This window comes from Medicago truncatula, chromosome 1, assembly GCF_003473485.1.
Source record: "Medicago truncatula cultivar Jemalong A17 chromosome 1, MtrunA17r5.0-ANR, whole genome shotgun sequence".
NCBI lineage: Eukaryota > Viridiplantae > Streptophyta > Magnoliopsida > Fabales > Fabaceae > Medicago > Medicago truncatula.
In genome coordinates, this window is record NC_053042.1 from 23,854,560 (window position 1) to 23,877,012 (window position 22,453).

Genomic DNA, 22,453 nt, shown 5'->3' on the forward strand with positions numbered 1-22,453 from the left:
TTTCAAAGGAATAAAGTAAATATCTTGAACGAAACAAGTAAACTGCAATGAAATTTAAATACATAAACGTAAATTGCATTGATTGAATGTAAATTGGTACACATATTCATACATTGTGACTTGTTACTCGTTTCTCTCTGAATGCGGATAGTTTGAGTGTAAGTTTTCTGTATGATTGAATTGTGATCCGTTTTTCCTATGAAAAACTACTATTTATACTAAGTAACTACCTACACAGAAATGTTCGAACGTAACTGCTAATAACTAACTATAGACCTATTTGAATCTCAAATAAGATCCTTTGATGGTAACCGCTGCATGACTTCTTCGTCTAGGACCAACTTATATTCGACTCTAGCTTCGTTGTCGAACCATTTCTCTTTGACCCCTGCTTGTTTGTCGAACCAATCATCATAAAGACAACAAATCTCTTTAGGTCCAAGAATTCGACTAAATTAATGAATCGAAACTCATTAACTCTGTTCAAAACCTGAGTCAAACTTCGTTGACTACATTCATTGTTGCCTGTCGAAAATACAGGCTAACAAATTGCCCCCCAAAAAAGTCTTTTTCATCTATTTCTCCAAATAGAGAAAGAAAAGGACGATTTTGAATCTTGTTGAACGCTTTTCGTTCAGTCGAAATGAATGACGTCATCAGTATCTCTACCTAAAGGTAGATGAAAAACCTTATGTGATGTCATCAAATCCTACTTAGGGGCCACGTTCCAAAATCTTGGAACTACCATTTTCTTCTATCTTTTTAATAACTGTCAACCGAAGATGTTGACACTTGTTAAACATTTGAGACTATAAAAGGGTATAAACCTTTTCATCCTCCCCTTTTTCAACTTTATTCAGATTTTACACTTTCCTCTTCTTCTCCATCGCGGAAGTTTATCGCCTTTTCTCAATCCTTTAAAATCCCAATCAACAGAAGATTTTTTCCTTGAAAAACCATCCATCATTTTCTTACTATGACGAACAACGACGAAAGTTCTCCATCAACTCAGTTGGAGCGAAGGTTGAAAAACTTCTCCATGCAACATCAACCTGACAACGCTACCTAATGAAAAAATCATTAGGTTAGAACTTGTCTTATGTTTGGATTTACAAAAGTATAACATAACCCTGTGATTAATCAGTGGAAGTTGTATTTAACGTCCCCACAATTCAATCACTTGCAATTGTGGGGTTCCCTTAAGATGAGTTGTAGCCCTAGCTAAATTCATACTTAGATTCAATTATATTAGAAACTAAGAAATTTACTATTGCCTTGATCGAATGGAATTAGGGTCGTCAATCCTAATATGCTCCAACTAAGCTAAGATATAGAAATGAACATATACAAATCAAATCAAACTTTAGATTATAAACTGAATAAAAACTGTATTAATAGAATCCAACAAATAAGAAGGGTTTCATCGTGGAACCCTAAAAGAGATTTAGTTGTTCATGACAGCCGACATCATTACAAAACAATAGAAAAACATACCCTAGAGAGAACAAGAGGAGGATGGAGATCCTCTGCCTTGAAGATCCTGATGCTTGACCATTGACTTGTACTGCTAGATTTTTGAATGAATAAAAGAGTGTGCAAGGGTCTTTATTTATATTGCATGATTACTTTTGGGTTAAGAAAGTAAAAATAGGTTTTTCCACCAATAACAGCTTGAAAAACAAGAAAGCAACACCTCTTGCCCGTGTCCATGTGCTAGGCATATGACTTGGCGCACAAGGGTAATTGGCTTCATGCGCAGGGGAGCTTGAGGCAGTCCCTCTTGCGCAAATTATGCAGTTTTTCAACCCTTTTTCTAGCATTCTTTCGTCTTGTAATGCCTTGGAACTTCAAATGAATTTTTTTCAACTTGTATTATCTTCAAATGTCTTCTAAGAACCATTTAGCTTCAATCTTCATATCCACAATTCTTTACGTGATGTCTTGTTTTTCCGATTTACTTGATTTCACACTAGAAAGACTCCAAACACTTATGGAGTTGCATTTTTTAGGATAAAACTGAATTACAACGACTCGAATGAAAACAATATAAAAAGTTTCTCAAACCATCATCAACTCCTTTAATGGACTACTAATTTGCCTTCATATGCAAATAAATACACTATAAAAACATCATATAGTATTCCATCTTAACCCATGCGTTGCACAGATACTCCCAAAATATACCAAACATCTAGAAAATAGCACATAGTATATTTAAAAAAATCCTATCAGGGTATACTGCAATACCACATTTTGATTATTTTTTCAACATAACATGCAACGATTGCTATCAAATACAATAATAACGGATTCTGCAGCAGACCAATTTTATAAATGGTTTATAGTGATATAACATTTGAAAATTAATCAAAATATCAATAACTATGCATGCTTTCCCTTAGAAGTAGAAGTTGACAATTATTTTTGTCTTTATGAGTGAGGTGGTGAGTTAAGATGACAAAAAAAACTTAATATTAAGGCATTAGTATTTGCTTTTCCCTTATTTTTTTTTTTTAAACAGGATCAATTGGGTCACCATCTCACTCGTTAAGATGAGAAAGATCGTAAACTTCTACTTCCGACAATACCATAAATTATCATTGAAATTTCAAATAGTTTTCAAGTGCTAGTCTACGGTGGACTACAATATCAAATGACCCACATAGAATTTATCAAATAAAAAATGATAGGAATGTTAGACATGTTGGTGTGGTAGCTTTTCTGCCACCAAGAAATAAAAAAGCCCCATTACTCCAGAGTGTCTTCTGCTGTTGTTATAGTTCACCTCTAGAATTAAAGTTTCACCATTAAGTATCTTGATAGAACCTGGTTGAGGATAACAAGTGGTCATTCCTACAACATACCCTTTTTCATTTCCTGCTTCCTTTCCATTTCCATATTTTGGATTTGAATTACATATAACCTTCCCATCCTAACATTGACACAACAAAAATGATGAGTTAAAATATAATATATCAAACTAAGCAATAGCAACATATAAATAGTCTAATTATAAAAGCTAAGCACTTTTAAACAAAATAACAAGATGTTTATGAAAAAAGTGAAAATTTATAAATCCTTTGGAATTTTAAGGGAGTAAATTATACAAATTTCCATGTATATGCACTATGAACTTTAGTAGAAGTAGAAAGTAGTATCAAAATGTTAATATTAATTGCAATTAAACCGACTTGGGTTGGCCTAGTGGTATTGGCTTGGGACATGGGAGGGTGCTCCTCCTCGAGGTTTCAGGTTCGATTCTCTCTGATGCCAATTTAGGTGGGCTAGTTTAACTTCTTCAAAAAAAAAAATATTAATTGCAATTATTTAATGTCACCTGTCCATATAGAGTTGATCCAATTGCACCTGTGTGTAGATGACCAACTCCATAGATGACATAACCGCCACTTTTCATCGGGAAGCTTGCTCTCTTCACATCAACACAACCTCTACCATTCACATTACTTTTGCTGCAAGGTTCAACTTCATATTCTACCTGTATATAAAGAATAATCTCTATTACGTACTCTCACTTCAATTATTATTATATATATATAATTTGAGATCATTAAGTAGGAATTCAATAACTGTCCCTAAATAATGTAAAACAATTTTACTCATACCTATAATAATAATATTTTGAGGTTACACTCACCTTGCAATCATGCTTTATACTAATTCCTTTAGACTTATCTGATAGCTTCAAAGTATCAGTCACATCAAATATATAAACCTTGACCGGCACCATAAAGTTAACATCCCAATTGATCCACATAACAGTGTATTTCAAATAGATGCTTTTCTTTGGGCCCAAAAATCCTTTCCTCATCTTGCACTTACTATTATCAGGGCAACATTGCAAACCCCCTTTATAATTTGGACTCAAAGCATTACCATTTTCATCTTTTGTGACATTGTATAGGTCACATGAGCACTCAATACATCCCACCCGGTCATCCACACCCCTCGTATCAATTGCATGAACATTGATCAACCATTTCTCCACATACCCTTTTGGAATTTCAGCAGGATTACCAACTTCTATACCATAAGGGTCTGGAATATATGTATTTGTGCTTCTTGTTTCTGATCCAAGACCATAGTATTGTCCTAAAATATCCTCTTGGCAAAAGCCATTATTTCTTTGGAAAATAATACCTGATTGGCTATTTGGTGTCACATTTTTAGGTTGGTGGTATCTTATAACAATCCAATGGTGTAGATAAGTTTGATAAAGAGGTATAGAATTCCCTGCATCATCAACTAGCTCAGCATTGAAACTCTTGAGTGAAATATGACCTCTTGGAAACTCAACATCATAATACACTTTATTTGAAACAAATCCTGGATTTAGTTCAATCTTGGGAGACATAAAAATATTTGTTATAATATTTTTATTAGTCTTCCTAGTAGCAGCTAATGAGAATGTTGTGCCTAACAAGAACACTAGTGCTAGTATTTCAAGTGAGAGCATCCATTGCTGAGATACAAACATCATGTTGATCTGTTATAGCAACAAAAAATTATAAGCAAGTACATAGATATAGGTTTTAATTTAAAGAAGGCATAGTTAACAATGACAAATATGAAATTTACTTAACTACAAAGTAAAACATAAACAAATATAGACTTGACTTCTTCATAGTAAATATTGAAAGTGATCAATTCACTTTAAAATTAGAATTCAACAAAGAAGTACTATTAAACTATAACATGTAATTATTGTTTTTTTCCCACTCGAAATACACCATCAAAATGGATTCTCTGCATCTACCTTTGTAGTGCGCCCGACCAAAGTCTCTTTGATAAAGAACTACAGATTTCTCCTTCTTAACTAAATTTTGGGTTGGGTTTAATCACAGGCATGACTCGAGTGGCCCGATAGCAGAATATTGATAGTATATTGTGTAATGAATCTTGGATATACTTTAATAACATATTAAAAAAACTATTACTTTTCTACCCTATGAGTTTTTCGCGCTTACTATTTTTTTTTCTTCGCAAATATCCTTTGTTCGGATTTTGTAATACGAACGATTATTCGAATTTTTTGGGTTCTATAATCCGAAATGTATCAGATTTCAACAAACTGCTTGCACTAATTTCATGTCTCTGTGGATTCAACAAATTTTCATTGTATAAATAATATAAAAGACAACGAGCTTATAATTATATCAAAATATCATTATGTAGTTGTTAATGATATACATTTCAACTAATCCGCTTCAAGGTCTATACTACAATCATAAAGTCCAAGACTTTCATCTTCTTAAATCTTGATTCCAACTCTGATCTTGTTACGAGCAGCAACCTTCTCTTAAGGGTCAAGGTTTTTAACAAAGTACAAACCATCATCTTATATTATCTTGTAACCCGTCACCTGACTTAGTTCATTAAAGACAATCATCCTACCAATATATCTTTCATCTCATGACTTTGCATTTTTGCTACGGTGTTGTCTCCATAGCACGGAAGTGGGAGGAAATGGACAACCATCCATCAAATATATCATCATAAAATGGTTTTGTCATTCACATGTGCTAGACACATCATTCGGTCTCTATGGGAAGATGCACCGCGTAGAGGGAAAAAGATTTTTGATTGTCGTTTATCGATGGACATTAGAACCACTACATGTTTGTATCTCTGTGCAATGAGGAATCTCATATCCGGCATGATCATCCATTTATCTGATGTAGCACGACCAATACCATCACCGGTCAGAGCATGCAAGACCTCGTTGAATTGTTTATCCGACCAAATCAATCACCGATAATGCTCACTATCTTCACCGTTAAGCTCTTTTAGAAGTTGATAATAGATAATCTGATAATCATCAACATACATGTTACGTAGGCCCACAACTGCACGAAATCTACAATGGCCATCACCAGCTACATCCACCATTTTTTCAATAAATTCATGCATGAACAACAAGATTTAGCCTTAGTGTGGGAAATTGACTTTAATTAGACGTGGCTTAGGAGGATTAGGAGACATTAATTTTATGTGCACTTTTCCTAGTTGACCATGTTTACTTGGTCTGTGAAAGCCTGTATATCTGGATCCAGAGAGTCAACATGCTCATAGAGTGAAGTTGATCACTTTGTTGATTGTACAGAGTGATGTTGTTGACGCCCCTTGATGACCAGATTGCTACTCCAAATCATGTTTTCGTCCAAAATGGTGTGTTTTTTGGGAGGTGTAGGGATTATTTTGTTGGAACAAAATGTGTTTAGCAATAATAACCCTTAAAAGTTTTGAAGATAACAAAGTATTGAAAAATTGTCAATTGGATACGCTAATATTTGTTCAAAGTATACAGGACTAGACAAAATTTGATATCATAAATTGATCCTGAAAGAACAAATAAAGAGCAAGAATATCAACAAAAAGAGAAGCCTAAAGCATCTGAAGACAAATGCGTCTGAAGTTATGAAGTGCTCCTGAAGACAAAGTGCCTCTGAAGTGATGACATCATCAGAAGCAAAGTTCATCAGAAGCTGTGTATCACCAGAAGCTACAGTTCATCAGAAGATGCAACCTAAAGTTTCAAATAGCTATTTATTGGATTCAACCTCTTCAAAGAAAGCGAAAGACTAAAGGAAAAGTGGCAACGATTCATTTGAAAAGCATTGGATGCTTGTACTTCAAAGAGAGTTGACAAAGTAAGAAATGTACGACCACTACCTCCACTACTTTGCTTTTGTCTACGCTACAAGACAAGAAAAACAGCTCTGCCTGTAGAAATGTTCCTTCAAGTTAGGAATGGATTTGAACATGATTCTTTATAGGACAACATCCAAATCAGGCAAAAGATCATTGGTGATTGATCAAGGTTTCACAACGACTCTATTGACGTGCTTAAAGATCTCAACGACTCTTTCACATCACTATATAAAGGAATGAAGACTTGAAGATCAAAGAGGAGAGACAACAAGTAAAAAGCTCCCAAACTCTGCCAAATTTGTTTTACAAAAAGCACTTAAAATTTCTGTGTTCATTTGATATATCTTAGAAATTCTTATAGTCTTTCATTTGCATTGTATTGTGAACACCACTGATTGTATATCAAGTGTTCAAACTCAAACAATTTTCTGTGTAATTCTGTTTGAATAGAAGTCTCTTGCTTTAGTGCTTGAGCATAGAAAGTCTCTTGCTTGTGTGCTTGAGCAATTTGAAGTCTCATACTAGGTGTAGTATTGAGTGTAACGCCCTAGTTGTTATTTATTTTATTTTGAATTATTTGGAGTCTCATATATGATTTTATATGATTTTTGGTGATTTATGTGGTGTGTGCATTTTAATATATGGTTTAATAAAATAATAATTAAAATTAGTGGGAATTATTATTATTTTAGAAATTAGGGAGTTAATTAGGATTTAATAGAATTAAGGGGAGTTTAATGAAAAAAAAGTGGAGTTATAGTTTGGGAGTTAGGAAAAGAAAAGGTCAGAAGTAGTTTTACGTGAAACAAGTTTTGGGAGAGAAAACCAAGAACAAGGGGGGAGAAGAACAAGTAGAACCAAGATCAACCGTGTGTCGTGCGATTTTCTGAACTAAGGTAAGGGTGAGGTTTACTTTCAATAGTATAGATTGTAATTCTGATTTTGATTTAACATGTTTCTGGTAGAAATTGGAGAATTTGGGATTAGGTTTTGATTATTGATTTTTGGATGAAAAAGTGTAGAAACCATAGAATTGAATGGTGAAAAGAGTGGTTAATCAGGTAGGTTAGTGATGGGTTAACGTTTTAATGATAGGGTAATCATATGGTGATGATTATGGATGATTTTGGAGAGTTTAGGGTTAAGAGATGGAGCCAAGGAGGTTCCCATGGTAGAAAATCGCAGAAAATCTGTGATTTCAGCATGTCTGATACTGTCGAAATCATGAGGCGATTTTGACAGAAAAATCTGTAATTTTAGCATGTCTGATACTGTCGAAATCATGAGGCGATTCTAGAAAACATGAGGCGATTTTGACAGAAAATGTGTAATTTTAGTATGACTGATGTTGTCTTACCATAAACCCTAAAATGCAATTTTCTTCACTCCAAATGCTTCCAAACTTCTTCCTAAGTGTAGGGACTTTATCCTAAACGTATAGAGATGTTTTTAGGAAAGATATAACGTTGTATAAGGGTCTAATGAGTTCATGAGTGGTCCTTGGGGTAGGGATGGAAGTTGTCTATAAGGGTATAGCCTCTCAATGTATCTAAGCTAATATAATTGATGTTGTTGATTACTAATATCCTTGAGTTGTTGAATCCTGTTTGAACGTTTTGAATGGAGCTTGATGCATGAGCATGATTAAGATAAATTGTGCATTTTTCTGGATTGTTGGATTGATTAATGATGAACTATTGATGACGGTGTTGTATGTTTACATTCATTAAATCATACAAGTGTGGAGTTATGGAGAGTTGAGTCATATACATATATATATGCATTTGTTGAGTTGTATGTAGATATACACAGGTTGGGTAGTTGCATAACATCAAAGTGGGAGAGCTTCGGCTCTGGAACGCCTTGTCGTTCAAAGTGGTGGAACACTAGTTGTTCAAAAGCGGTGTTGAGCGGTGAGGACTTAGGTCCTGATGAGAATGCTTTAACCATTCGACAGCGGTGTGGGTCACGACCCTGGTTATGGTACCACATGCATATTTGCATTTATTGAGGAGTCTAGGGTGTTGTCTTAGCGGTGTTGTCATGTCCTTTGCATGAGTCGGTGTTGTTGGTTGTAGTTGTCATATTGACGATGATGATGTTGTTTGTTAGATGAAGTATATATTTATACATATATGATGATGATTTGATTTGATGATGATGATGTTGTTTTATGAAGTATTGACGATGATGATGTTGTTTGATGAAGTATATATTTATACATATATGATGATGATTGATTTGATGATGATGATGTTGTTTTATGAAGTATATATACATATGCATATAAGATGATGAACTGATTATATGTAGGGTGTTAGATTCAATTGACGAATTTTAATATCTATATCTTATTGTTGTGAATCTCACCCCTTCTGCTTGAAAATGTTGCCCTTCCTATGGGTAACTTGCAGGTGATCCTGAGTAGTTGGTGGTGGCTCAAGTGTCGTGTCTAGGGCTCTGATATGTGGGATGAGAATTATTATTGTTTTTCTTTCCTATGTATCTTATTTTGGAACTTGATGTTGTGGCCCTATGTTGGTTGAATTATGTTCTTAAGGCTTTATGCCAAGATATTATTTTGGAGGTTTAAACAGTTGTTGATGTTTTGATGATAATATTCCGCTGCTAATTAAATGATGATTTCATTGGATGTTTATTAAATAGTTTTATATTCTATTTAAGAAAAATTTGAAAATGTAGTGTGACATGCCCGTTGGGTTTTACTCTGATGTTGAATTAATTATTATTTAATTACTTTTGGGTAACGGGGTGTTACATTGAGCAGTTGTAATCAATTGTGATTAAACTTAGTGAAACTCTCCTTGGAAGTGCAAGGGGGACTGGACTACTTCCGGTTTGTGGAAGGAACCAGTATAATTGCATGTGTCCTTCTTTCTTTTCTCTTACTCTGTTTTATTCCATTGTGCATCTGACTATGAACTGCACATCAGAAGCGTTCTTCAACAGCTTCTGAAGTGACTTCAGAAGAAGATTTTATCTTAGAGAAAAAGAAAACACAATTCAACCCCCCCTTTTTGTGTTTTTCTCATCTTCAATTGGCCAAAACTATCACTTCGAACTATAATTCTAATATGGTGTAAAAGTTTTGGTTCTATATTCCGAACATTATTTTTAGAAACTCTGATCAAGCATCGACATAGTCTTATGCTTGCCGTCAGTTTTTACACGGTTCGGATTTCATAAGCCAAAATACCGTTTGGCTTTCATAATTCGAACAAAGAGTATTTTGGTAAAAAATTATGGCATGCGAAAAATAATTAGGATGAAAAAAATATAATAGTCTATTAAATATTTTGGTTGGGCCTAAACTCGTCTTTATAAAACCTGTTAGTAAAATGAGGATTGCACACACTTGTAAACTCATGTGCCAGAGTTTACTTCATCCAACAAAGGACTCTTTAACATTCTTAATGTAAAAGTTCTCTCTTAATCTATTGATTTTCAATCGGCCACACCATAAAATCAATCGTAGAGGGTGTAACTCAATCAACCTTCTAAGTAAAATAAATCTAGCCATATATGAAAGGTATATCAACTACACTACTTTAGAAACATGCTGGAATTAGCCAGATATATTGCATTCCTTTTTGGGTGAAAAGGAATCTAGCTACCAGTTCCTCCGAGTCACAAACAATGTTACTTCAGCAAAAAAAAGTTGTATCAAAACAAATGTTTTTTTTTAGGGAAATGTTGTTTTTAGTTATCAATATATTATTAATGAAGACTATGTATATTATTCCATTTTTTAGCATAACTCATTTGGTAGAAACCTTATGATATGCAAGCGTGATAGGAGTTTTTTTTTAATTTTGAGAGAGGCGTAGTAGGAGTTGAAACTAGGTTAATTTCAAGACAGTGTATTTGTTAACACCTTTCTTTAATTACACTTCATTATCTCCCTTAATTTCCGCCAAATAACAAATTTAATTGGCTGAGACATTTTCTTGATAATTTCTTGATAAAAACTCTCTAAATAAATAGCAATGCTCTTTTATTTTAAGTATTTGATCACTAAACTATCTCACTAAGAAAATAGACTATATACATCACTTTCCCTAAAAAAAAAAAAAAAAAAGAAGATTATGCACATCTTATTAATATGTTTTTATGCATTTATTATAGTAGAAACCACCCAATAATTAATAGAAATTATTTAGTAAATTTACTATTCTCCATGTCCCTAATTATAATCCTATGCATTTTAAAAAGAGCTGGTGGTATAATTTGTTGTTTGTTTTGTGCGGCACTATTATCAAGTTATTCTTTATCTATAGTCTATGCTTTATTCGGTTTCATTTATAGAAAATGATTCAGTTTTTAAATTTATTGAATAATTAATGTATTTGTTTATATATAAAATTGGAGGAGTATTATATTTATGAGTTTAATAATCAAGTAATTGAGTTTAAGTCCCTCAAAAAAAAAGTAATCGAGTTTAAGTAGTTAATGAGCTCCATAAATAAGGAATTATTCACGAGAATCAGAATTCAATTTTTTGGTAGAACAATTTTTTACCATGCTTTTTTTTTTTTAAGGAAATTTTTTACCATGCTTATTTACTCAAACTCCGAATTATTATGATCTTTTACCTTGAGAATTGATGGGTTAAAACCAAAAAGCATTTGAGTTTAATTTATATTTACAAAAGTTTCATACATACATTCAATAATATGTTGCCACAATATTTAATAATGAGTTAAAAACATATGACTTATCATACCTAATTAATTGATGTGACAACTTTTTATTGAATACATGTGTAAGACTTTTTTTTCTTAAGAAATATGTGTAAGAGTTTTGTTAACTGATGGGTATATAAATCAAATTCTATATTTACTATTTTGAATGCTTCAACTTAACAGTGAACACAGAACCGATAACTGAACCAATCAAGATATCAGTTTAATATCTCAAAAAAAAGAAGAAAAAAAAATATTAGTTTAAGGTTCTTAAAAAAAAAAAAAAAATCTTTTCAAGGTTAAATATTGGGAAAAATCCATGTCCCATATCGGATAAATAAGACTCTTGAGAAGAATTTATAAAGAGGAGGCAATCCTCACCTTACAAACCGGTTTTGTAAGGATGATTTAGGCCCCAAATTTCTACATGGTATCGGAGCTTGTCGAATTCAAGGGCCACCTACCGATTCACGCTTATAAAGAGGAGACAATCCTCACCTTACAAGCCGGTTTTGTAAGGATGATTTATACCTCAAATTTCTACATTAAATAGTCCAACCATGGCTGAACATGTTTACAATTTACAATTTTTTCACTTTTTATCGATTATATAAGTTACCTGAAAAAGTAATTATGTCAAGTAACATAGATTTTTTTTTTTAAGGAAGTAACATAGATTATAATATAGTGTATTTTTATTTTAATTTTTAATCTCCTACATTTACTTCCCTCAAAACAAAACAAAAAAACTGATACTTTTTTTATGATGCCTAGGGTTCGAACTCCACACTTTGAATATATATTAGCATTTTTATTGTTCCTTTCAACTGAGATAAACTCACGAGCACGCGTCAAGTTTTCTACGTGGGGGATCAATGAGAAAACGTTTTCTATCTGAAATTAGATCCCTTCTCTAAATTTATAATCATTTATTACTATGTGCGAAATCTGCTACTGCCATTATACAAAACACTTATAATAATATTATACAAAATTGGTGAAGAAACAAAACTAAATCATGTTAACTTTTATCGGATACTGAGAGTGGATATATATTCATGTTTATACTTAAATATAATGATGATGGTGTTATTCATCAAGGGTAAAGGAACGTACCTCTAAAAGCGGGAAGAAAGAAGTAACAATTAGTATTACTAAACGCTGGTTCAATATTAAGCTTGATTTTGGATCAAATATTTATATACCAACAGATGGAGTAAGGTAGCTTTTCTTATGCCCTAAGCCATGACGTTTACTAAATATGGATAATGAATTTAATGTGTTTGAAAGTTTCAATGTTTTTGACCAAATGGAATGCATCATTTGGATTAAAGAAGCTTGTTGTAAGGAATACTCTCTCCGATCTTATTTATAAGAGAAAATTGAGTCAACAAAAGTTGATGTATCTGAACTAAAATTTGAATCAGATACATCAACTTTCGTTGACTCAACTCTCTCTTGTAAATAGAAACGGAAGGAGTAGTTGATAAGTTAGTTGATAATAGTTAAGATTATAGCGAATAAAATATAAATTTCACTATAAAATATGTTTTAGACATGAGTTGATTAGAAAGTAGGGATTAATTTCATTAAAAAATTTAGAGGGACCAAAAGCTTTAAAAATATTTTAAGAGATTGATTAGAAAATAGGGATTAATTTCATTAAAAATTTTAGAGGGACCAAAAACTTTAAAAATATTTTAAGAGGATTAAAATTAAATATTGATATATTTAGCGACATCATTTAGTTATTTAACCCTAAATTATATACGACTTACCTCAATATATAGTTTGACCGAATGGATTAATATATTATCGTATATCTCTAATATGGAGTTCACCGCTCACCCTTCAAGCAAACTTACCTCAATATAGAGACTTTCGAATTAAAATTCATATAGGTGATAGGTACAGCTCGTAGACCTTTTTTATTTGTATAACAATAATCTTATTATACATATTATATTCATCATCACAAATATAATAAGATTATAGTCATCACACATGATATTATATTAAGAGTTGCACTAACTTGTGTTGTAAGAGTACACACTAAGAAATTCAAAAGTTGAAATTTTGTTTTTCAAAAAAAGAAATTGCCTTTAAAAAGGTTAAATATATGACTTTTAACACAAATATCATATATTGAGATCCTTGTCTTAATAGTAAAGATAATTGTATCAAAAACAATTATAATTACATCAAAAACACCTAGAGCTGCTTGGTTTCTTTTGTCCATTTGCAAGATTTTGCATTGAATTATATCAAAAACACCTAGAGCTGTTTGGTTTCGTAAAAACTAGAATTACATGACTCAAAATAAAAAGATCACAAAATGTCCCAAAAATCACAGGCAATTGTTTTAAAACTCCTATAATTTGGATCAAAACTAACTAAAAATGACTGAAAAATATGCTAAAAATAACGTAAGATGACCTACAATCACAACCTCAAACTTAAATTGTTGCTTGTCCTCAAGTAGCAAAAGAAAATATGTTTTGAATTCCGGTAAAAATCACACCAATGAAAAACAAAGATGTGTGGAGCAAAGGAAGTGGTAATCAATGTGTAAAGTGTCTCCAATCAACAACAACAAAAATAGACCTAGACTTACTGTAGAGCAACACCACAAGCATAGACAAAGCACAAAGATAAGCGATGAAAGAAAGGAACAAACACACCAAAAGATTGTTGACCCAGTTCGGTAAAAAATGACCTAATCTGGGGGAGAGAGCAGCTCTCCAATCCACTATAATGAAAGTGTTACAAAGAGTTACAAGAAAATAGCTTGCAAGCTTACACAAGAACAATACTTAATTTCTACCCGTTTGTGTTACCCACTCTCTCAATGATGAACCCTAAGAGAAGACACAAAAGGAAGCTTTCGATCCTTCCAATGGTGAAATCTTACTACCCAAGGTGTTTACAATGTTTTCCAACCTAAGAGATCCTCACTACAAAGACACTCAACCCTAAAGTTACCTCCTTTGTAATCCAAGTTTCTCTCACTTCAAGCTCTCCTTCAAAATCTGCACAAGAACACTTATATAGCAGTCTTCAGCTGTCAAAATCGTGTCACGTTTTCCAAATCGGGGCACGATTGGTGCGTACGACCCAAGGTACGACCAACCTCATCCTGAAAACGTACCCAGCAAGTTTGAAAATCGTGTCACGTTGATGAAATCGTGTCACGATTTCTCTGTTCTTCCAAACCACAAATTTGAAGCCAAATTACAACAAAATAAATTTTAAACTCTGCATATTTTTCAAGGAAAACATACCTTTTCGCATAGGTTGCTCAAATCAACATCTCATCTCATTTACAGACTTGACTAACTTACCACTTCCATGCAAGCGGGATGTAACGTCCCGATTTTTAGTTTGTTATTAATTTAATTATTTAGAATTTACTCCCTACGTTCCTTTTTAAGTGTCATTTTGGTATTTTAAAGGTATGATTTGTCAATTATTCTTATATTTTTCAATAAAACTAATTAATGCTATATGATTTGTCATTCAAAACCGTCTAAAAAACGCATTAAAACTCCACTACCCGGCCAAACCTTTGGTGAAACGCACAGTCCATAAGAAACTAAGGGTTGTCGGATTATATAATCCGAAAATGACAAAAACATTCCGGATTATATAATCCGAACAACACCATTTTGGAGGGTTTTTAAGAGAGTTTTCATCGAATATGACATAGAAAATAATTAATAAGTGTATAAAAAAAGTAAGTAGCTTAAAACAAACATAAACAACAAAATATTCTAGGATGGTGTTCGAAGAGGTACTTTTGAACTCGATCCAGCTGGCTTGCCAACATACATATTTCTATTGGCAGACCAACTGGATCGAGTTCATAAAAACCTTTTCGGATTCAGATCTGCAACATAACGATGAAAGACAAGGTATGTGTTTCAAGAGGATTGTTTTGAGTTAGATCCTGCTGCCTTGCCAAGTGAGATATTTTTATTGCCAATGCACCAAGATCTAGCTCATACCAAACCTCTTGGTATTTAAATGTAGAGCTAGAATCTATCAATTTTTGAAAGTATGCTAAAGATCTTCATCATGTGGTTAAATAGATAGATATCTATTTAAAACAACATGAGAAAGATCCTCAACACAATGACAAAAATGTTCATGATTTCCTTGGTATGTTTGTTTGTATTTTTGACAACATGATAAGAGCTTCATCACGCGGTCTATTTGTGACCACAAGAGGAAGATGCTTAGCTTAATGATAAAAATTTGTATGGTTTTCTTTGGTGTATTTCGCTGAAAATGAAGATGAAAATCGGAAATACTTATTTATAGAGGTCTCTGGACGTTGTGGATCACATAAAATGTTAAAATGTCGGTGCATTGTGGTCCACACAAAAGAATCCTATGCTGAGGGATTTCAGATAACATAACCAAAATTGCACTTACACCATATAAAATTGATTTGAATTTAGATTATTTTAGCGTTCAAATCATCCAAACCAAAGTTTTTGTTCCAACGACTGATAAACGACCTCGAACCACTGTAACACCCCGTCTTCCCAACATAAAAATTTCATATAAATAATCAAAGTAATACACATAAACGGAATGTCACACTTCTTTCTTAAAATCATAAACGGAATAATTAACTAATTATCCTTCAAAATTCAATTAACATAATATTCAATACTTCGCAGCGAAATTCAATTCATTCATCTAAAAATAGTCTTGGCACAAAGGCCTCTTCATAACATCTCGTAAAATCAATCAACACTTATTCATGAAAATTCATAAAGTAATACGTAAGGAATAGAAAATAGAAACAAAGTTTCATCTCGTTACTTATCAGAGCACCTAAAGACACACGTGAGAGATAGTCCACTCACGACAGCAATCTAACAGCAACTTATTCTCGATCACCTGCAAGTTACTCATACGAAGAGCAACATTTTCAAGCAGAATGGGTGAGATTTGACAAACAATAATATTAAGCATATAATTCAACAATTATATTTAACAACATAAACATCATCAATTCATCATATAATAATTCTTCATTAAACACTTCATTAAAATGTAACAACTTAACAACTTGACTCGACAATGCAACTTCGACTTGACTATGCAACTTATCTTCTTAATCATGTATGTGGTACCAATCCAGGGCATCAAGCCCTCAACATATTTGAGCATTAATATACTCCCAGGGCATCAAGCCCTCAACTTAATTGAGCAAAGGCTCCAGGGCATCAAGCCCCCAACGTGTTGAGCAAAGGCTCTAGGGCATCAAGCCCCCAACATGAATGAGTATGCATGAACTCGACAACTTACATCTTAGAACATCGACATCTTATATAACTCCAATAATTTGGATCAACATCTTACATCTTAGACCGACTCATGCAGCTTAGTTACTAAACAACAACAACATACGCAGTACATAAACTTCTTAGGATATAACAATATCAAATAATAATCAACAACACTTAAACATCTTATATAATCCACATAATGCATATACAAATATATCACATTTCTATCAACATTAAATCATGTAATAATAAATTCACAGAACATTAGTAATATTATAATCAACCTCCATTCCTACCCAAGGATCAACTCATAACTTCTCGTGCGACAAGTATCGCAAAACCCAAAACAAGGTTGTCTGTCTCTATGCAGCTCGCGAGGCGAGTCACTCTACTCGCTATGGTGAGTTCAGGAAAAAGGCTACTCGCCTTGGCGAACTAAAATTGGGTGCTCTCGGGAACTTGACATTTTTCACCCAAAAATCCCATTTTTAACTTCCCCAGGTTCAATTTCAATTCTAAAAACTTGCCTAATCATTCTTATACATATTCAGGCACTCAAAATCATCTAAAGCTCGACTTAAGGAGTTAAATCACAAAATCAGATTGACTCACTGATCAACTCGCTATGGCGAGTGATCTGCTCGCTATTGTAACACCCCGTTTTCCCAACATAAAAATTTCGCATAAATAATCAGAGTTTTTCAACATAAACGGAATGTCACATTCTTTTCTTAAAATCATAAACTGAATAAATAACTATTTATCCTTTAAAATTCAAATACAAGATCTTTAATACTTCGCAGCGGAATTTATTTCAATAACTAAAACAGTCTTTGGCACGAAGGCCTCTTCATAAATGTCGCATAAAAATCCAATCTAAAAACATAGTCATAAATCTTCAAAAACAATACGTAAGGAATAGAAAAGCAATAACAAAGTTCCCATCCCGTTACGTATCAGAGCACCTAGGACACACGAGAAGGAAAGCTCACACGACATCAACTATTCTTGGTTACCTGTTAGTTACCCATGGTGGGCAAACAGAAGGGGTGAGATTTCACAAACAATAATATTAAGCATATAATTCATCAATTACATTTAACAACATAAGCATCATCAATCATATTTAACAACTCATAGACAACATCATGTAATCATCATAATATTCATCATAGATAATAATATATCATAATTCACTTCTTTAATAGTTCATATAAAGAATCACAGCTTTAAACAATTTCATGATTTAACAACTTAACAACTCGACAACTTGATAACTTGACAACTTGACAACTTAACCTCTTGACTATGCAACTTAATCTTCTAATCATGCATGTGGTACCAATCTTTGAGCGTAAATAGGCTCCTAGGGCATCAAGCCCTCAACTTTATTTGAGCGTAAAAAGGCTCCCAGGGCATCAAGCCCTCAACTTAATTGAGCAAAGGCTCCAGGGCATCAAGCCCCCAACAATGAAATGCTAATGCATGGACTCGACCTCTTAATATCTTAAATCGACAACCTCTTATATAATCCAATAATTTGGAACTTCATCATCTTAATCAACTTAGACCGACTCATACAGCTTAGTTAAATAACAACAGCAGCACAACAGTATACAAAAACAGCATGACATAATAATATCAAATGCAAGTCAACAACGTCTCAATTATTCACATATAATTCAAGTAATGCATATACAATTATATCACAATATAACAACATCAAATAATAATCAACATCTTAAAACATCATATATACATATAACACTTCATCAATCATGGACAATATCGTATTCACAACATATACATTCATATACTAATTGATCAATCATATTCAATTATTCACTGTGACCTACGTGCAGTAATTTGACTATAACTCAAGTTCTATAAATCCTTTTGAAGTCAAACCAACGGCATTAGAAAGCTAACATTTATACCTACAACTTTCGTGTTTACACCTAAGACCAATTCTGTACCAATCAATACCAGTTTTCATTTCAAATTCGGACAAAGTTGTGCTGAAATTCATAAAAATTCACTGTGACCTACGTGCAGTAATTTGACCATAACTCATAAACCAAAAATCATTTTCAAGTCAAGCCGACGCCACTGTAAAGCTAACACAATTATCTACAACTTTCATGTTTACACCAAAGGCTAATTCAAAACAGAAACGTATGAAAAAGACGCAAGAACATGAAACAAGACATGCTGTCAGAGAGCAACTCGGGAAAAACACACTTTTCACCCCAAAATCCCAATTTTAACTTCCCTATGCCCAAATTTGATCCCAAAGTTTGTCTAAACATTTATATAAATCAAAAGAGACTCAAAACCATATAAAACTTGACCCAAAACATTATTTTAGAAAATCATCAAATAATCACTTTTAACCCTAATTCCCAAATTCTCAAAAACTAAAACCTACAACATGTTAAATCCAATTTTCAGAATCAATGACTTAAGATTATTGAATGTTAGTCCCACCCTTACCTTATAGATGAAAATCGCAGCACTCCTAGGTCTTCTCCCTCCTCTCGGCTTTTTCTCCCTTTTCTCCAAAATTGATCGTACGTTATGTTTTTTCTAAACTAGGTTTCTCCTATTTATAACCCTTTTTCTATTTTATCTTATTTCTCTTTCTCCCCCAAAACTCTCTAAAATCTCATAACAAACTCTCAACTCAATCTTATTTCTATTTTCAAATCTTAATCTATTAAATAACAACATAAGCCACTTAATAAATCACATAATCAAATAAATATATTTTAAACTCTTCTTAATAAATTTTAGACTCAATTAAATAATTAAATAAATCAAATAATTCAAAGAGGGCGTTACAACTATAGCGAGTGATCTGCTCGCTATGGCGAGCTACAAGGTGCAACTTGTAACACCCCGTTTTCCCAACATAAAAATTTCATAAACATTTATCAGAGTAAACAGCATAAACAAACGGGATATCACATTTAACATAATCCAAAACAGTTAAATAACAATTTAACCAAATATCTTAAACATTACAGCGGAAATTATTTCATAATCCATAAAACGCTTTGGCACGCAGGCCCCATCAAAGTATTTCAAAAGTTAAACAATCTTATAAAAATAACATAAACGTTTCACGTAATAGAATGAAGCATGCATATCAAAACCCCATCCCGTTACGTATCAGAGCGACCTAGACGACACAGTGAGGCAAGGCCACTCACAACAGCAAACTGCACAGTAAGCACGATCACCTGCAAGTTACCCATACGAAGGGCAACATTTTCAAGCAGAAGGGGTGAGATTTCATAACAAAATAATGTTAATCAATGTAATTCGAATCATAAATTAACATTAACATCATAATCAATCTTAAACAACTTTGCATATTTGATAAACAATTATCACATATTCACATATTCAATCATCATGAACAACATAGCATCATAGACACGACAATGCGACAATGCTCTTAGACTCCTTATATGCATGTGGTACCAATCGTCATCATAAGTATTAATATACTTTAAACGTGCGGAGGACAAAGCTCCTAATAAATCGTGCGGTGGACAAAGCTCCTAATAGTCGTGGTGAGGACTAAGCTCAATGAATGCTAATGCATGGACTCTTATCAACAAATCACCGTAGTCATCATATCAATATGTATCCAATAATTTGGAGCTAAACGTCATCTTATTCATCATATATAGACATTATGCACTTAGTTAAATAACAGCAGCAGCATAGTCAAGTCACACAACAACAGGATGATATCATTATATCAATTACAATTCAATGGCATCATAATATTTAATTCATATCTTACATAATGCATAGTACATTAATCATGCTCAATTAATATCGACATAACTTAAACGGCTTTACAGATTGCATTAAACATCGTCATTAGGTCTCATTACCAATTAGGGATTCACTCTTGATCAAAACGTGCGACACAGATCACACAAACACTCAAGACACTCCAATCTGGAAGTGCTCGCGAGGCGAGAGTTCCTACTCGCCATGGCGAGTACCCGTCAATTTCCAAACTAATGGTGTTCTAGGTTCAATGGCACTCAAGGTCCAACTAAAAAGTCGAAATTGCAAAATCCTACATGCTCTCTGCCTTAGCTCGCTATGGCGAGTAAGGTTGCTCGCCGTGGCGAGCTGCATTGCACAACTCGCGAGGCGAGGGAAAAGGGTCCGCGAGGCGAGCGATGAATGTTCATCACTCGCGAGGCGAAACTCATAACTCGTCGTGGCGAGCGATGAATTTCGCTACGGCCAGACCTGCTATTTCCACAAAAATTCGACGATTCTCATGGTTCTAAGCCTAATACTGATTCCAAAGTTCGTCCTAAACATTATCTAAGGTCTAGGAACACTTTCTACATCAATTTAATCAATTCCTACCGTTTGATCATCAATTCTAGGGATTTGACCTAGTTTTCGTTTTCTCCAATTCAATCCTAATTCTTGCTAACTAATCATCAGAATTATCATCAATTACCATTACTGAGTTATTAGTCTCACCCTTACCTGGTTATGAAGAAATCGCAGCTCTCTCTTTGATCTCCACCCTTCTAAGCTTTTTCTCCCTTTTCCAAAAGTTTTCACGTACAATAGTTTTTCTAACAATTAGGTCTTCCCTATTTATATCTCTTCTTAATTACTTATCTTATCTCACTTTCTCCCCCAAAACTATCTAAAATATCAAAACAGCCCCCAACTAAATATTTTTCATATTTCTATTTTCTTATCAAATCTTATTTTATTTAACAATAAAATAAGCCTCATAATCTTATCAAAACACATCAAATTATCCAAATCAACTTAAATCATCAAAACATATCAAAATCATGCATATATTATATAAATATAAATATAATCGCCTAAACTCAATTAATTAAACAATTAAACGAAAGTGGGCGTTACAACTCTCCCCCACTTAAAAGATTTTCGTCCTCGAAAATTTACCTCAAGCAAACAATTCTGGAGAAGACTCCAGCATCTTACTCTCAAGCTCCCACGTCAAGTGTAACACCCCGTTTTCCCAATATACAAATTTCTTAAACATTTATCAGAGTAAAAACCATAAACGAGATATCACATAGAAACGTAATCCAAAAAAAATAGTTAAATAATAATTTAACTTTCACATAATATCTTAACATAGCAGCGGAATATTAGTTCATAAATCATAAATTAGTTTGGCACGCAGGCCCCAACAAGGTATCTCAAAAGAGTTAATCAAAACAGAAATTATCATAGCAGTTCACGTAAAAGAATGAAGCATGTTATAGCATATAACCCCATCCCGTTACATATCAGAGCGACCTAGACGACACAGAGAAGGCAAGGCCACTCACGACGGCAACTGCACACTAAGCACGATCACCTGCAAGTTACCCATACGAAGAGCAACATTTTCAAACAGAAGGGGTGAGATTTCATAACAAAATAACATTAATCAATGTAATTGCGAATCATAAATTAACATCATAATCATTTCTTTAACAACACTGCATAATTGCTAAACAGTTATTGCGTAATCATATATCCAATTATCATGAACAACATAACATAATTGTTAAACACTTATCACGTAATCACATATTCAATCATTATCAACAAGGCATCTTAATCATGACAATGTGACAATGCTCTTAGACTCCTTATATGCATGTGGTACCAATCGTCATCATAAGTATTAATATACTTTAATCGTGCGGAGGACAAAGCTCCTATAAAACGTGCGGAGGACAAAGCTCCTAATAAACGTGGTGAGGACTA

At 33.3% G+C, this 22,453-nt stretch overlaps 1 protein-coding gene across 1 annotated transcript; it reads right to left on the reverse strand.

Moving 5' to 3' along the window:
• Positions 1-2,192: 2,192 nt before the first annotated feature.
• Positions 2,193-12,595, reverse strand: LOC25483417 (uncharacterized). Its single transcript, XM_013612109.3, has 4 exons — positions 12,489-12,595; positions 3,656-4,504; positions 3,338-3,496; positions 2,193-2,932 (listed from the first exon to the last, which is right to left on the reverse strand). Exons 2-4 carry the CDS (start codon positions 4,496-4,498, stop codon positions 2,696-2,698), a joined length of 1,239 nt encoding a protein of 412 aa, XP_013467563.1. The 5' UTR covers positions 4,499-4,504; positions 12,489-12,595; the 3' UTR covers positions 2,193-2,695.
• Positions 12,596-22,453: the final 9,858 nt, after the last annotated feature.